Source organism: Protopterus annectens, chromosome 4.part1 (assembly GCF_019279795.1).
Source record: "Protopterus annectens isolate FY-2018-M chromosome 4.part1, PAN1.0, whole genome shotgun sequence".
Lineage (NCBI taxonomy): Eukaryota > Metazoa > Chordata > Ceratodontiformes > Protopteridae > Protopterus > Protopterus annectens.
In genome coordinates this window covers 974,792,305-974,811,310 of record NC_056734.1, presented here as the reverse complement: position 1 = coordinate 974,811,310, position 19,006 = coordinate 974,792,305, and the positions used below count along the sequence as shown (strand labels likewise).

General features: G+C 42.9%; 1 protein-coding gene across 2 annotated transcripts in view; it reads left to right on the top strand.

The window, feature by feature from the left end:
• DIS3L2 (DIS3 like 3'-5' exoribonuclease 2) overlaps positions 1 to 19,006 on the top strand; it is a 4,570,298-nt gene that overhangs the window by 51,580 nt on the left and 4,499,712 nt on the right. For both annotated transcript variants that reach the window (XM_044070680.1, XM_044070679.1), the window contains exon 2: positions 11,400 to 12,179. In XM_044070680.1, coding sequence (XP_043926615.1) covers positions 11,400 to 12,179 — 780 coding nt within the window. The remainder of the gene's footprint in view (positions 1 to 11,399; positions 12,180 to 19,006) is intronic.

The window sequence follows — 19,006 nt, the reverse complement described above, 5'->3', positions numbered from 1 at the left end:
GCAAATTCTGGTATTTTATGACTTTGAATCTCTCTGTATGTAAGACACTGTCAGTGTGTGTAGCAGTTTCTGTTATCAATACTACTATTGCCTTCTTCTCATGGATTACTATATCTGGTTTTCTTGCATCTTGTTTTTTTGAACTGTTGGTAACAGGTGATCCCGTGAGATGTAAAGTTAATAGTTTTCTATAATACTTTGTGGCGTATGTTGCCTGTGGTTTTTAGTTCCTTCAGTGTTATAATGTTTGCACAATCCCCAATACAACAGTCTTGCCACATTATTATTATGTGTTTAAGTATACAGTCCTTCTGCCATTAGTGTATCACAACCAGCAACAAGATGTGCAACTGTTTCCAAATATGTTGTACAAAACCTACATTTATCTGGTTCTCCCTCAAGTTCAGTGGACTTGTAAACCAATATGTATGTAGTCCACTGTCTTGGGCTGCCAATATTAACCTCTTGTCTTTTGGTTTGTTTACTGTCCTTAACCATTCCTGTGTTGGATCCTGATCAGCATGAGTTTGTTACAATAGTTTTCTGTACTTACAACTATATTTATGCATTTCCCACATTTCTTGCCTTCTCATCTGGTCATTCACCTTGTATTTATTTATTTATTTTTTTTGCAATTACTGCCTGATTTTATCCTCATGTTTTAAAACTTTCAATACGTCTGGGTGTTGTGAGGTCAGCAGATGTGTATGCAGCCCAACAATTGCAGACCTCTACATGCAATCAGTTTCGAGGAGGCCCATACTTGCTTCAGATCAGAGAATATGAAGTCTTGGTATACACTGATTTATATAAATCCATGTGATGAGCATAAAGCATCTTTCATGTTTTCCTGTCCAACTGATCCAATACCTTTTGGGTCAGTCAGTCACTCCAAAATTGTAAGTTAGGACAGGAAGAGCAAATTGTCACCCCTGGGGTTTCTGGGTACTGGCTACAGCTCTTGCCACCCCAACCAAATTACCACCGTAACAGCTATGAATAAATTCAATCTGAGGGTCATGCTGCTCAGTGCTAGAAGTCTAAATCTCAAGATGCACTCTCTCGAAGCACTCCTCAAAATGGAGAAGATCGACATTTATGCTATAACAGAGACCTGGTTTAAAGCGGCAGAAAGCACACCTGCGCTACCAGGCTATAACTCATTATACACCTTTCGACCCCAGAACATGGACCGAAGCACCAAAGGCGGTGGTGTCTCCATATTCATAAAGGATATGCACACCTCCAGACTAGTAGGCCAGCATGACACATCTGTGATTTCAGGTACAACTAACACTGGGCAAGATGGCAATTCAGGTCGTAGCCTGCTATAGGTCCCCAACCATGTCCCAAGATCCACATTCTTGAGCACCCTGGAATACATTGGGGTTTAACCCAACACTGTCATACTAGGTGACTTCAACTAACCTTCCATCAACTGGGAAAACTACTCCTGCACTAATGCACTGGCCCAATGCTTCCTGGAATTCATCACTTCCAATCCCCTGGACCAGCTCATTCTTACCCCCACTAGAGGAAGCAATATCCTTGACCTGGTTATTGCTAACATGGGCAACCGTTGCTCTGCACCAGCAGTCCATTCCTCTTTGGTTAACTCCAGCCACAAACTAATCACCATGGAAATCCACATCTCACCCACACACCTCCGCAAAGGTAACCACCAAGAAAGACTTCTCCAAAGCTGATGTTGGGCTCCTAAAAACAGAGGTGGCTAACTTCATGGAACCTATGCTAATGGAAAATAAATGCATGACTGCCGAATCGTACACCAATGCACTGTATGAACATGTACATAAATGCATGGAGCTAGCCATACCCAACAGAACCAAGACGCTGTTCTCCAAAAATAAGGAAGCCAATCTGGTGGTCCCCTGCCATTAATAAACTCTTCAACAGAAGCAAGAAACTTGCAGAGAAAGGTAAAGTCCCAAGACTGGAAAAACTCCCTTATTAGCCTAAACAAGAAGTTGAGATCCCTCATCAAAACCTCTAAAGCCAGCTATGATGGCAGAATTGCGACAGACACTAAAAACTACCACAAACCCGTCTATAGTTTTATATCACAAATCTCCATGGCAATACCCAGGATGTTCTTCATGTTTCACTGTTGCAGTCATTACACTTGGGTTATCCTGCTGGCAGGCTACCCTCAGTCGGCCTGAATTCCAAAGTCTAGGTCCGGCATCGGTTGCTGTCGCCTCTTCCCTGACTTCAGTGCACCAGGGGTATAAAAGATGCAGCCGACGCCATTTTCTCCAGTCTTTCTTGCCGTGCGGTGCCTGAAGCATAATCAGTTCGCAAGTGCTGGTCAGCCGACTACTGAGATTTTCGTGTTCGAATTTCAGATCCGAAGTCTTCATTAAAAGCTAAGTACCCCGTTGGGGAAACTTTTTTTTTTGCTCCAGACCGATGTCAGAAAAAGTTAATAATTGTATTTCTTGTGGGAAGCAAATACCTCATAAGGACTTTCATTCTTACTGTAAACCTTGCCTAGGCCCCGACCATAACGTTGCTAGTTGTCGGTTTTGTGCTAGATTTAACCAACGCACTATTAAGCGTCTGTATGATTTTGCATTACACTATTTTGGCAGAAGATTTAATTATACAATGTCGTCAGATAGCCATCCGCCTACCGGAATTCACAAGAAACGCAAAGAAAAAGAAAAGGACAGGCATCCGAGGTCCAAAACCGATGACGAGGCTTCTTCTAAGCCAGTCGCTGGTTCTCAGTGAGCCACCTTCGCAGCTACTTCAGACCCGCAGGCCGCTACCGACTCCCACGTGGAATCGCCTAGGCCGCTGGAAGCTTAAGGTATTGGACCTTCGGAGAATATTCCCTCAGATGGGTCCGAAGCCGCTGAGCAGGCATCTGCTTCTGAGGGCGTTTTCAGACCAACTCAATTATACATTAAAACGACTTCAGCTTCAAACGCAAAGACTAAAGCACCCTTAAAGACAAAGAAACAAGTACAACAGCCTCATGGACAGGCCTCCATGCCCAAAAAACAGATGCTCAAAATGGCTGAAGACTTTGATCAGGGGTTCCCATCCCCCACCTGATAAAAGGCCTAGGCAAGAGACAGAATATGAATCTTCAGATCAGGTTTCCATTTCATCTGATTCCTCTTCTGATCAGGAATACTCTCTTCCTCCCTATGAGGATTCTGATGCTGAAGAATCTTTCCCTTCAGCCTCTCCTCCTGAGGATTACTCTTTTGGGGAAACCTTTCATACCATGAGGGAGCATTTCCACTGGGAGAGCCAAGATTTTTCAGAATCTAAGAAAAGGCTCAGAGACTTCCTTTTACTACCACAACACAGGCCCCTAGCTATTCCACCTGTGTTAGACATTGTTGATGTATTTTCAGAGTCCAGTCTGACCCCTGACTCCTTACCTCCAGCTCCTGTTAAGCCGGACAGGTACTACAGGGTTCCTGACTCTCATAAATTCCTTTTCAAAAACCATGCTGCTGACCCAGAAACTATATCTCTCAGGGTCCCAAAGGGGTCAAGGCTTCCGCTGCAAAAAACCCTATCCCCTCTGACAGGGATTCTAGGGCATTGGACAGATGGGGGGAAAAAGGTTTACACTTCCGCTACCTTGACTATAAGGGCTTTAAATTGTCAGTTTCATTTGCTCAAATATCAGCAATATATTATGTCACTGCTTAAACAGAAAATGTTGACAAATTCTGAATGTGCAGAAAACAAAGAAATGCAGGATTTATTGCATGCAGTTGAACAAGTTGGAAAGCATACTTTGCAATGTTGTTTTGATTCTTTGGAGGACTCCTGCAGAGCCGCTGTTACGGGTTCTGTCATCAGGAGGCATGCTTGGTTAAAGGAACAAAGTCTGCCTGATCATGTCAAAGCAAAATTATTAGATGCCCCATTACAGCATGATACTTTGTTTGTTGTTAAAGCAGAAGAGGTGTTAAAGAAAATGGAGGACAAAGCTAAATCTATGCAAACGGTTAAGGATTTCTTGCAGGTTCAGCCTCCAAGATTTAGCAGACATTGGCCTACAAAGAATTGGTCCTTTCCAGTGTCAGACAGACCACAAAGGGGCAGATACAGACGCCCAAGAGGCAGATCCCAGCCCCAAGGTTCGTACAGGTCTAAACAATGGGGTGCTTCTACCTCCAAAAGTGGAGAAGACAAATCACAGCCATACAGGAAACAGTCCCAATGACTTCCCCCTGCCTGCACCAAGCACTTATCTTCTGGCAGCACCTTTAGTGGGAAAACTAGCACTTTTTTCAAAACTGGCACATAATAACCCAGGACAAATGGGTCCTAGAAGGCTACAAGTTTCACTTCCATAGCCTGCCAAGGGCAAACGGTTGGCCAGACCTGCCAAAACATCAATGGGCAGAGGCACAAAAGCAAGTCTCATCCCTCATGGACATGAGGGCCATTCAACAAGTACCAGAGCAAGAACAGGGACAATGATTTTATTCAAGACTGTTCTTGGTACCAAGAAAGGACAAGACTTGGAGATCAGTACTGGACCTGTCTATTCTAAACACATTTCTGGATATACCAAAATTCAAAATGTTGACTCTACAGCAACTTCTGCCCATGCTGGCCAAAAAGATTTGGCTTGTGACTTTAGACCCAAAAGAGGCATACCTGCATGTCCCAATCAGACAAACATGCAGAAGATGCCTCAGATTCAAAGCTGGCTCAATGCACTACCAATTTTCGGCACTGTACTTTGGCTTATCTACTGAGCCCAGGGTCTTCATAAAGTGCCTGGCACCAGTAATTGCATTCTGCAGACAAAGAGGAATACAAATATATCCTTACTTGGACGACTGCCTCATTCAAGCAGAGAACAAGGACATTCTACTACAGCATCTGGCGTTTGTAAAGAGATTTCCAACAGGCCAAGGGTACACAGTCAGTGAAAATAAATCAAAACTAGTACCCTCTCGAGATAATATTGCTGGGTGCAAGCTTAAATACAACTGCCCAGATGGCTTATCTCATGCCAGACAAATAAAGGCAACTGACTACCTATTTCAACCTGTTGGCAACAAAGACCCAGTTATCTGCAAGAAAAATTCTGCAGGCTTTGGGCTTCATGGTATCCTGCATTCTACTAATTCAATATGCGAGACTGCATATGAGGAAGCTTCAATGGTACCTAAAGTGTTTGGACTCAACATTGCCACAGCCTGGAAACAATAATTACCCTCATTCCCTGCCAGCAACAGGAGTTTCGTTGGTGGGCGAGGGCTTGTCAACAGAACAAGGGACAGCCATTTACTTTACCCCCAGCCAGGCAGACTTTAACAACGGATGCATCAGATTATGCCTGGGGGGCCCCATGGCAGGAAGATGTATTCAAGGCACATGGTCCGGAAACCAAATGCATCTACATATCAATCAAAAAGAGATGCTAGCAGTTCAGAATGCCCTGACAGCCTTCAAGAACCTACTTCATCCGGGACAACTACTGATAAAGACAGACAACACCATGGTCATGTGATATATAAACAAGCAGGGAGGTACTCATTCTTACCCCCTTCGCAGACTAGCCATGACTTTGTGGGACACAGCATTGACTTACCAAGTACATCTGCAGGCACAATTCCTGCTAGGAAGGATAAATACTCTGGCAGACGAACTAAGCAGAAACCTCATGGATCCCCACGAGTGGAAATTGGATCCACAAGTCTTCAGCATGATAACAAGGAAATGGGGTTGCCCAGATATAGATCTATTTGCCTCTCCTCACAACTACCAACTAAAAAGATTCTACACAAGGGCTTATCACAGACAAGCACGGAAAGTGGACGTCCTATCTTTCAGCTGGAAAAGCTTAGCAGTGTATGCCTTTACTCCACTGCCTCTTATCCCCAAGGTACTCCTAAAGGTCAGAAAAGAGAAGCCAAAGATGATACTGATTGCCCCAGACTGGCCCCGCCAGCACTGGTATCCAATCCTAAGGAACGTGTCTCCATGCCCAGCTTGGACCTTGCCTCAAATATCTCATCTACTATCCCAACAAAACAATCAGATCCTGCACAGCCAACTAAAGACCTTAAATCTGGCAGCATGGCGGATAATGTAGTGATACAAAATGCGCCTCTCACTAAAGCTGTAATGGATGTCATTTTGGAGGCCAGAAGGCCTAGTACCAGAAAATATTACGCTGGAAAATGGAAGAGATTCTGTGCTTGGAAGGATATGACACAGCTGCACCAAATATTCCTCAGATTTTGCAATACTTAACTGAGATGCTGGACAAAGGCCTCTCCTTTTCATCAATTAAAATTCATGCCTCTGCCATTTCGGCTCATTACAATACAGAGCCACCAATCTTTTCTCATCCCTTGTTAAGGCAGTACCTCAGAGGAGCCAAAAACTTAAGGCCTCCAAGGAGATCACCAGTACCTGTATGGGACCTCAATTATGTTTTGGAAAAACTCACCCTGCCTCCTTTTGAGCCAGCCGCTACAGCTGATATCAAGTTTTTATCTTGGAAAACAGCTCTGCTCCTAGCAATAACCTATGGACCCTGGAAATTACCGCCCCATAAGCTTGACGAGCCTTGTCTGCAAAGCTATGGAGAGGATCATAATGGAACTCATAAATAAAGACATTGGGGACCTACAGACACTGGATCCTACCCAATTTGGCTTTGTCAAGGGCAGATCCTGCCTCTTGAACTTGGTCGACTTTTTCGAAACGGTCACTAAGGCCATTGATGAGGGTAAGGCAGTTCACACAGCCTACCTTGACCTAGCAAAAGCGTTCGACACAATACCCCACTCGGGCATCATAGAAAAGCTCACCAGCTTAGATGTAAACCCATATGTCACAAGATGGGTTGCAAACTGGCTCAAGGACGGAACCCACAGGGTTAGAGTTGCTGGTGCCATGTCAGACTCTAAGCCAGTCACGAGCGGTGTCCCACAGGGCTCAGTCCTGTGCCCCCTCTTGTTCGGCATTTATTTTTCTGAAGTGCAGGCAAACATAGGGGGATTGTGGCTGACAAAATTTGCAGATGACTGCAAACTGGGCACCATAATTGACACTCCATCAGACACAGACATCCTCCAGAGAGGTCTCATAGAAATGGATAACTGGTGCCAGAGCCATGGCCTTAAGCTAAATTCCAAAAAATGTATAGTCATACCCTTTGGGAAAAACAAGGTAACCCCTAATTACCACATAGGTGGTAATCCATTAAACACGGAAGAAGTTATCAGGGACCTGGGGACCCAAGTTGACAGTAACCTCTCTTTTGACACTCACATTGCCAAAGTGGTTAGGAAGACCTTCTACATTGCCCACCTGATCATGAAGGGATTCACATCCAGATCAGGAGAGGTCATTGTACCCCTGTACTCTTCACTTATCAGACCAATGGTTGAGTACAACGCCCCATTCGGAATTTACCTTACCCGACACCTGCAGCAGTTGGAAAGACCCCAAAAGTTCCTCACCAAAAGGATAAAGGGGCTCAAACATATGTCATACGCTGCCCGACAGTCGCATACAGTCTGCTCAGAGGTGATCTGTGCCTGACATACAAGACCATGTCCAACCCGGAATTAATGGACATGCTCCACCTCAAAAAATCCAAATCCACCAGAGCCACGAGAGCAAGAGACTTAAACCTCAACACGGATATAAATAGGACGTGCTGGAGGGACAGATTCATCACCCAGAGACTCCCTACACTATGGAACAGAATCCCAGTCCATGTGAGGCAGAGCCCCTCACTGACTCTGTTCAAGAGAAATCTTGACGAATGGATGGGAGATCATAGGTTTACCCCGGGAATCATCTCTGTGTCACTGCTGGACAGAGGCACAGCAAACTAATGGGTGTAGTATTCTCATCCTAAGGGGTGGTGAAAGCCACACACACACTCTGGCTAGGCTTATAAATGCCCTAGGGCAGATAGCCTAGTATGAACCTATGAACCTATGAACCTCTGCAAGATGAGTCTCAGAGCTACAGGCACTCATGGCTGTGGAACCTTTTATCATTTTTTATCCAGACAGGGTTTCTCTGAGGACAAACCCAACATTTATGCCTAAGGTAGTGTCCAGTGTGGCCCTTAACCAAACTATTCATCTGCCTACTTTTTATCCAAACCCACAGAATAAGGGGGAGAGAATTCTGCATTCTTTGGACATACACATGCAGCTACGCTTCTACTTGAACAGAACCAAAGCTTTCAGAAAGACAGAGCAACTACTAGTGGCATATGCTGCAGGATCACAAGGAAAAGCTATCTCAAAGCAGACTATTTCAAAGTAGATAGGCCACTGCATTCGTTTCTGCTATTCACAAGATGGCAAGCCAGTGCCTAAGGGCATTAGGCCACATTCAACCAGAGCAGCAGTCACTTCAGCAGCCTTCCTCAGGGGAGTACCAACCAAAGACATTTTAGAGACTGCTACCTGGAGTTCAGTGCACACCTTTACAAAGCACTATCATTTACCACTCTACTCTAAATCCAGGACAGGCTTTGCCACTGCAGTTCTGCAGGGCCTCATAGCCGCTCCTAATTCTGTTTAGCTCCAGCCTCCCAACCATAGCTTTGGGATTCAACCCAAGTGTAATGACTGCAACAGTGAAACACGAAGAACATAGTACAGTTGTGTACACTTACCATAAATGTAGATGTTCGAGTGTATTCGCTGTTGCAGTCCAGGTTACCCACCCACCATCCCCCATATCTTTGCTGCAACTTATCTGCATTTCTCTAATCTATACAACGTAGATGAAGGTATTATATATTTTGATGCATGCATGTTTTATTGGCATATTTTTAGCCTACCCTTTTGGGGGCACCTGACATCTTGGGCAAGAAAAAACTGAGTGTCGGCTGCATCTTTTATACCCCGGCAAACTGACATCAGGGAAGAGGCGACAGCAACCGACGCCGGACCTAGACTTTGGAATTCAGGCTGACTGAGGGTAGCCTGCCAGCAGGATAACCCAAGTGTAATGACTGCAACAGTGAATACACTCTAACATCTACATTTATAGTAAATGTACACAACTGTACTTATGCTCTGAGTTACTGCACAATGGTACCTCCTATACTGAGCCAACGTACTGGCCAACAGATTCAGTGCCAACATAACTCCCCTCCCCCCAAAGGACCAATCACAATACCAGAAGAATGCCAGGTACCCAGCATTACTGCAGCACAGGTTAAAGCTTTATTTTCCAAGGCCAAGAATACAACTTCCATGGGACACGACAATGTCCCTGGCTGTGTTCTACATGGACTACAAAGTGAACTGTCACGACATCTGTGTGTCCTGTTCACTCACAGCCTCACCTCAGGCTTTGTCCCTACTGAATGGTGCACTGCTACAGTCATCCCTCTCCATAAAGGGGGAGCAACTACAGACCCTGGGAATTATCGTCCCATTAGCCTGAAGAGTCTGATATGCAAGGCTATCATCATGGACCTAATTAACAAGGATATAGGTAATCTCCAAAATCTAGATCCCATGCAATTTAGATTTGTGAAAGGTATATCACGCCTGCTCAACCTGGTTAACTTCTTTGTGTCAGTCACCAGAGCTGTGGATGATGGAAAGGCAGTTCATACAGCCTACCTTGATCTGGCCAAGGCCTTTGATACCATTCCTCACTCATTAATTACTGATAAACTCGCCAAACTTGGCATCAACCCTTATATCACTAGGTGGGTTGCAAATTGGCTCAGAGTCCACAGTGTGAAAATAGCGTACTCCAAGTCAGACCACCGACCAGTCACGGGTGGAGTCCCACAGGGATCGGTCCTGAGTCCTCTCCTGTTTGGCATCTACTTTTCAGAAGTTCAGGCTGACACGGAGGGACTCTGTCTGACCAAGTTCGCAGATGACTGAAAACTGGGAACCATTATTAACTCCCCAAGTGATGCAGACATCCTACAGAAAGGCCTCGCTGAGACCAATGACTGGTGTCGAAACCATGGCCTTAAGCTTAATGCCAGAAAATGCGTCGTCATCCCCCTTTGGGAAAAACTCAGTTCCCACTAATTACCACATCGATGGGAGCCCACTGAACACTGAAGGCATTATAAGAGATCTGGGGACATCTTGAGTGGATGGGGAATAAAAAGTTCACCCTGGGGATCACTCCAGTGGCTCTGCTTGATAGAGGCACTGGGACCTAACATCGGGCAGCACGGTACCAGGGCACTTGTATGGGCTAGGCTTGTAAAGACTCCAGGGCCATTAGCCTAGTACACACCCATGAACCTGTAATGGTTGCATTTGCACATTTATCAAGACCAAATGACATTCTTATATCATCTGAAAAAGTTTTGACCACTTACAGTTGTGCTTTAAGTTCCTCATCCGATGAACTATACAGTTTTAAATTATCCACAAAAGGATGATGAGAAAGTCTTTACACTTTCTTTTCTGGGAGCCAAATTGTAGCCAGGATCCTAATCTGTTAAGTAAACCCTGGAATATCCCCATTTGAATTTTTATCACTGGAATACTAATTTGTCCTTTATCATGGCTTAACCGCAAAGTGGTTTGCCACTATTTCATGGTCGCTGTAATGTAATCGATAAGTACATGGTGTAACTTGTTCATTTTTAAGCACTGTTTTATCCATGAATGTGAGACTACCAAATGCTTTTTGTAGTTTGTCCATGTCATTCTTTTCCTTTTTTTGCAGTTGTCCATTATGACTTTAACGACAAATGATCCTTTGTTCCATATGACTTTTTATTTTGTTACCCTGTTGTTCTATTGCCATGATTGACTATAAACTCTGCATCAATTCCAGCGTATATATTATACGTCTTCGGAAGACAAGTTATTTGTCTGTAGTTTTTAGGATATCTTGCAGTTCCCTCTTAAGGATTGTTTTTTCTGTGGTTAACCAGGTTGGTATCTGTTCGGGGTGGATATATAAGTAGTTCTTACTCCTGGCTAAATTTTCATGTAAAGATGTTAATACTTTTAGCCAAAAGTAAGGTACTGCATCTGGGCCTGTGGTTTTGAGGAACATGAGGAGTGTGCTGTGCTGTGTTGTGCTCTTAAGGCTGTATCTTTTAAGTGGAGTTGTGAACCTTGGCTCTGAATTGCATGCTGTGATAATTCAAGCGGAGTTTAAACAGCATTTGTCAGTTTCTTTGTTAGAGGCTGGTAGTTTTCTTTGCAGTCTGACCAGATTTCAGTTATTGTTACGTAGTTTCTCCTTTGGAAAAGAGACCTAGGATAATTAAGTCCTCCGTAGTTAATGTAAACCTATACCTCTGTGAAGGCTGTATGACTGAAATGTAATTATTGTGATGTATGGAATATATAAAAGTACAAATCATGTAACTTAAATATGGTAAAATTAAAAATGCTTCCCTTTTGTTTTCCTTTGTGTAGAGTTTGTGTTGCTATCAAGTATTAAACACATGGAACCTTCAGGCCAAGAGAAGGGAATCCACTCTCCATTGTCTTCTAAAGTGGGACAGGCGAAAGCAGCTCTTCCCCAGAAGAATGCATATGCTAGACTTGTACAGAAGCATCATAGTAATAAGTTTAAATCATTTTTACACCATATTATGATGATTACACCAAAAGATGGAGAAAATGGTGATCATTCCTTCAGTGCAGAACCTATTTTAAAGACTGGATGCCAAGGATCAAAGGAAGCACTGGAAAAAAGTGGCATAAATAGAAATTCACCAGGTAAAGTGTCATGTACACACAAGCCTCCACCATTACCACCAGACCAGTTAGATGAACCTCAATCAAGTGATTGTGTGATTGTTGTAGAGCAGAGCAGTGTACATTATATTAGCAGCCAAGACAAAAGCAAAGGCATGATCCTGGAAGAAGGTACTTTTCAAGAAACAGAAACACAGACACAGCGTACAGTGTGTATAAAGCCCATGAAAACAGCAAATGAACTGTATGTAAGGGATGCTATGGGCCTTGAAGTAGCTGCTATTACATCAAAGCCTAAAACTACATCTTCAATGTCCTCTGATGTTCCTGAATGTGTAATTACTGAAGACAAAGATGTAGGTAAAAAAAGGAGAAAAAATAAGAAAAAATCAAAAATGCCATTTAATCTTGAAAGTTCAGCTGAGAATACAGATGCCAAACAGCTGAATTCTTTGGTTGTGAACTCTGTGCAGACCATTCTTGACCAAAAACAAGGTAGGTTCAAGAGCCATAAGCATCCTTTAAAAAAATGAAGAAAATTAAATAGTTGGATAACACGTGTTTTAAATGTTCTTTGACATTTTTACATTTTTTTTTTTGCTGTTGAACTATGCTACAGTCCTACATGCACTTTTACAGTGAAGACTATTCCTAGGCTATTTCATTCATAAACCATCACTTTTGTATTGTGAAATCTGTTGGTTTCCTTTTAGAATAGTGTGATGCTGCTGTATACCTTAGTATCATGTTTGGAGAAAACATTTGGTTTTAATCTTTCAGTTTTGTAACTCTGCATGGGATATTTAATAGGTTCATAGGTTTATACTAGGCTATCTGCCCTAAGGCATTTATAAGCCTAGCCCAAAGTTTTGTGGCTTACGCCACCCCTTATATGAAAAAATACTGTGCCCATTAGTTTGTTGTGCCTCTGTCCAGCAGTGACACAGAGATTATTCCCGGGGTAAACCTACGATCTCCCATCCACAGGTCAAGATTTCTCTTGAACAGAGCCAGCGAGGTGCTCTGCCTCACATGGACCGGGATTTTATTCCACAGCATAGGGAGTCTCTGAGTGATAAATCTATCCCTCCAGCACGTCCTATGTATATCCGTGCTAAGGTTTAAGTCACTTGCTCTAGTGGTTTTGGTGGATTTGGATTTTTTGAGGTGGAGCATGTCCATTAATTCCGGGTTGGACATGGCCTGGTATGTCAGACACATGTCACCTCTGAGCAGACTGTATGCGACTGAATAGAGCTGGAGTTTCTTCAATCTGGCAGCATATGACAGATTTTGGAGCCCCTTTATCCTTTTGGTGAGGAACTTTTGGGGTCTCTCCAATTGCTGCAGATGTCGGGTGAGATACATCCCGAATGGGGCATTGTACTCGATCATTGGTCTGATAAGTGAAGAGTACAATGGAACAATGACCTCACTAGATCTGGATGTGAATCCCTTCATGATCAGGTGGGCAATGTAGAAGGTCTTTCTAACCACTTTAGCAACGTGAGTGTCAAAAGAAAGGCCACTGTCAACCTGGGTCCCCAGGTCCCTGATAACCTCTTCTGTGCTTAGTGGATTGCCACCTATATGGTAGCTTGGGGTTACCTTGTTTTTCCCGAAGGGTATGACTATACATTTTTTGGCGTTTAACTTCAGGCCATGGCTCTGGCACCAGCTATCTGTTTCCGTGAGTCCCTTCTGAAGGATATAGAAATAGAAACACTTGTCTACTCCCAACCAGTTGATAATCGTAGAAATAAAATTCAACATGTTCAGGGTTATATTTCACTGGTAACTTGGGTCCATAGTGGTGGTTTTGGTTGGGCATCCGTTTTTCACCACCTGCTATTTAATTACATTCTGTTAACTTATTGCATTTTCATATGGCTAAATTAGGTTGTGATTTGGGGTTTCTTCAGACCATTTAACTCTGCAGTGTGATTTCGTATTTGTTACAGTACTAACAGAAGCTGAGAAACAGATGCTTCACATTGTAATTTAGAATGTACTGTTTTGTAAGACCTGTTTTATGGTAACTACACAATTTAATTGGATACAGTCTATGTTGATTAGCTATTAGCACTTTAGCTGCGTAAAGTTTTCAAGTTGAATCATTCTCTTTTTCAAAGGCTGTAATTGACTTTGGTCTCATAAGTGGCTGAATAATGTCCCTCATCTTAATTGTCAAGTGGAAACTTTGATAAGTAACAGGTGCTTTAACAAGGAAGACTGTTCATGTTCCTGTTGTATTGTGTAGTGCCTTTTTTACCGGCCAGTAACAAGGGCCTGCAGTAGTTTGTATTGTTTTAAAGTGAATAATGCAATAGGGATATTAAAAAAGTGTATCATGCTTGGTGTTTTATTTTGACTTTATATGGTTGTGTACATGGTATTGGTTAGAATTTTATAAAGTCAAGGAATATTAAGGACATTGAGAAGGACATGGAGAAATATGGTCCCAGGAGCCAGTTTGCTGGAGTGTTAAGTATTAAGCACTTTAGCAGATTTTGAACCAGTTTGAAGTTACATTTTGTATTTGCTTCAAGCAAACCTAGCATCCGCGGTGGTATAGCGGTAGTGTTGTTGCCTTACAGCAAGAGGTTCTCCCGTTCAATTCTCGGCTGAAGTGCGGGGAGTGCCTTCTATGTGGAGTCTGCATGTCTTCCCCGCAGTTGGATGGGCATTCGAAAGACATGCGTAAATGGGCGTGCCTTCGTTGAAGGTTGGATGCCGAGCTGGCACCTCGGCGTTCTTGAAAATCTACTGCCAATTATTAGCAGACCGGAGTTCCGCTGTGGCGACCCCTAACCGGGAAAAGCCGAAAAGACAAACCACAACATTTGCCTCAAGCAAACAAGCTTCTCTTGAGGTGACAGTGGTTTTACATACAGTATTAAAAATATATCTTGAATTTCTCTTAAATGATACATTACACTGATGCATTATTGTTGTGAATTGAGACACCATAAAATTGAAGTAATTAGACATTGGCATTTATTTAAGCAATAACCTATGCCTGGGTGTGGGTAATGCTGGACTTACCCACTGTTGGTGTTGTTTGGTCACGAGGGTGAAGCCCGAGTGGCCCCAGAAGTGGGTTATTGCTATTATACAATGACATTATTTAAGAAAAAAAAAACTTACTTTTCTTAAGTAATGGCATTGTATAATGCCTCCTTGCTGTCCTTCCGCGGCTCGTAGAGATCCTCTTCCTATTTCTGATGTACTGGGCATGCGTATGGGACTTGCTCCCCCACGCATACCCAGTACATAAGTGCTTCAAAAAGTAAGCAAGGGAGAAAAGATCTCCGTTGCTCTGTTTTGTTCCTTTTCCTTTTTTTAAATAAAAAAAAATAGTTTGGGGCAATTTAGGGGTAGGAGAGCTGCAATCCCGACTCTTCAGGTACGAGAAAGACGGCTTGAAGAAAATTACAAGGGGAATCCGGTACGTTGATACGTACCTGATTCCCCTTGTATTTTCTTCAAGCTGTCTTCCTCATATCTGCGGAGTCGGGAGTACAGCTTTATTTTTTTTTTAATATAAAAATTAAAACTTGGACAATATATCAATGGAAAAAAGTCCGGGCGACCGGACCGTTTCCTTTGGTATATTGTCGGATTTACAACAGGCATGCTGGCCAATCAGCGTGCACGTTTTGGAATATTAAAGGGGGGTCATTGTATAATTACTTAAACTGTAAGAACCAACTGTTGAATGTTGTAGGTATGCTGGCATTTTATCTGTTTTTTGTGTTGCACAATCAGTCCTACTAAGAGAGGTGGTAAATACTAAAGAACCCTTGGTCACGCAAGCTTTGGTATCTTTCACCTAGTTTACCCAGTATTTTACACCTCTGTTCCACAATCCTTTGGTTGTGTTATTCCCAACCCTCTTGTATGAATCAATGAAAAAAAATAGTCTATAAATACACCTTTTTAAGGCTTGAGGAGTTAGCGAGGTGCTTGAAATTATTGCTTCATCAGTGAGGTCAAAGTGAAAATGTAATGTTAAAGGAGTAGGTAGCATTACTTTGCATTACATTTGCTTCACGGCAGGTGATTGCGATGTAATAGTTGAATGCAAGGCTAAGGAAAACTGTTTTAAAAATATTGAGTATTTTTTATTTGATTTAATACTGGTAGCACATTTGGTCTGCAAAATATTTTCTGGTAGCATGGGAAAGTGACTTTTCCTCCTCTTTTGAATGTAAAAAGATGTATGTCATTATGAAATGTCTTTGAATCTAATTTTCTTAAGTACATAAATCTCCTGTCCTAGCAGGTCATAATCATACTCTGTTTCAAAGAACTAGGTGGCTAGACCTGTTAACTACCAGCATTTTTTTTTTTTTTTTTTTTTTAACAAATCTTGCCTTCGTGTATGCTGGTGCTTTCTATTGTTTCTAGGCTGATGTAATTAAGTCCTTGTCCTTTGCAGGTGTGAGAACTGGTTTAATTACATTTGCTGTGGGGAGGCACATCTTAAGGAAAGGTTCCTTCTAAAGGAAATGATTTAATGAAGTCTTAGACCACAACTTTTTTTTGTTCTATTTGTGTTTAAGTATTGCATGCCCTTGTTTCTTTGCATATGCAACATGTAACTGCACCGTTTATTTATTGTTGAAGTAATGTGTATTCACTTTTAAGCTCTTGTGGCTAGTCTTTTATTGTATGTGTATTACTGCTCTTTATTATCCAAGAGGAGATTTTTTATTTACCGGGTGGCCATGGTGGTGCAGCGGTTAGCGTTGCCGCCTCACAGCAAGAGGTTCTCCGGTTCGATTCTCAGCTGGGGTGCCTTCTGTGTGGAGTCTGCATGTCCTCCCTGTGGTCGCGTGGGTTTCCTCCGGTTTCCTCCCACATCCCAAAGACATGCAGTAGGTGGATTGGACACTCTAAATTGGCCCTAGGTGTGAGTGTGTGCCTTCTGTGGAAGGTTGGGTGCCAGGCTGGCAACTCGACACTGTAAAACTCCACTGCCAATCATGAGCGGACAGATGATCTGCTGTGGCGACCCCTAACCGGGAAAAGCTGAAAGAAGAAGAAGATTTGTTATTTATCGCTGGTTAACAAGATGAGGCTACCATCTCCAATTAACTAGATTGTTTGGTCCTGTTATCAGTGGCGATTTGAGGTGTATCCTTAATTTTTTTTTTCATTTAAGAGCATCAGATAACTGAGATCTTTTGACATTCATTCCAGGGAGCAGTACAGCCATGCTAGGATGAAAGCTGTAGGGGACTGTAGAATTCTGCCAGCCTCCCTGTGTGTGTGTGTGTGTGTGTGTGTGTGTGTGTGTGTGTGTGTGTGTGTGTGTGTGTGTGTGTGTGTGTGTGTGTGTGTGTGTATGAGCAAGAAAATAACTTGTGTGAAAGACAGTTACTGTGAGGTAAGGGGTACTGGGTGACACTGTAGTTCAGAGGGCGGTTTGTAAGACAGGGACCTATGATGTTAATTAAGGAATGGATGTTGAAAGCTTATACCCAGGGTAGCAGTGCATATTCTCTTTATGTTCTTGGGTAAGGTTACATTTTTTAAACTGGTTATTGTTGCACTTGTTTGCAATTTTGTTGGTGCATTATCCTGCTGGTTACCAGTGGTATATCTCGAAAGACCATCCCTCTAGTGTCAGCTAGGACCTTTTCTTTATATTTGGGTGACCGTGTCTGCCAGCAGTCATCACATTTTGGTGTCAGTGATCACACTTTCGTCACGTATTGTTTGGCACTGATGGGATTCAGTCCCTATCTATGCTAATAGTTACGTTTTGGGGAGCATCAGGAAGTGACCAGATTTAGCCTGAATTCACTTTATCAAAGGTGTGTGTATGCCCTCCCAACCACAAGTAAATGGTGTAGAGGTCTGGTTGAGCACAACAGCTATTTTTAGTCAGTTTAATTTTACGCACTGTCAGAAAATGGGGTCTTCTAGCAACTGTGCAAAAATGTCAAGATGCAGAGCAGAAAGAGTCCAACATGCTTGGATGTCCAAAGACAACATGTCAGTTGTGTGTGAAGGCAGTGTGATAATTTGGCAGAAGCTGTTGGTGTGCAGAAGGAAGACAAAGGCCAGTCTATTTCATTCCAGGAAGACCTCCGCACCCGACTGGAGTTGCACAGAACTGGTGCCTTAAATAAGACACACACAACTCTCAGGAGCTGGGGGCAGAAAAAAACGGGGAAGCAGCATCAGCACAAACAAAATGTGATCACCAAAGTCAAGTCATAGAAAGCCAAACCCTAGAAGCCCGGTTGAGTACAAAACTTTTCCTTACTATAAAGAGGTAGATGGCTTAGATTTTGTTTATAAAGGCACTTGAAAGTTTGTGCATTGAACACCAAGCTGACCAAGGACAGCGGGTGAGGTTTTTAACTCCCTTGCTCACTGGTAAAGAAATGCAACATGTGCGATTTCTAAAGTTGGTGATACTGATTTGTACTAAAGTTAGTGTCTGCTTCTATGTTTTAAATTGAGTCCAGAGATGTATAGAAAGTAATTTAGATATTTGGAGAGAAGACTACATACAAGTATGACTGTATATATTGCAAAACTCAACACTTGCATTTGCAGATGGGTGAGTAGATGTAAGGTCCCCACATCTGAAATGCATGCAGAACTTTTTGTCAGGCAACAAGCCATCTGTACTTTGGCTGAGGACATGAAGATTTTGTTGGTAGACCTGAAGCATAGGACTACTGAGTAGATGGAAAGAAGTGGGTGACATGTAGCTAGTAGGTTGCTGGGTGCACCTTTCCTATGCAGTGTCAGTGCTTATGCGATATAAGGGGAAGCCTAGGCAACCATAGCAGATAAGAGAAAAAGAGTTAGCCACTGTCTGTGGAAACCACTCAGATGTTGGGATTAAAAGTTTCATATGTAACACCCTCCACACACTGTTCCCCACCTCATCCCTACACTCCACAACATTCCACAAGCCAACCTCCACCCCTCACCACTGCCCTTCCTCTAAACCCAGTAATCCCAATTACACCTTTGCCTTTCAACTCTGCACTAGTACTACACCTCCCCCATCCTCACCCTCTCTCCTCTATTCTCTCACCCCATTAGCTGATACAACATACAGCTATGCCTCTAATATTCAACATCTTTTTACATTTACAGTCTACCTCTCATTTCTAAGACTATGTTCCTTTCACACAAACATACCACCTATACCGTCCCCCTCCACATACACACACACACACACACACACTCTCCACAGTTACTTGGCCATATGCTCCTCTCTCTACAGTACAGACCCAATACTACTAAAGAACTTCATCCCCCTTCCCCCACACTACAACCTTCCACACAATCAT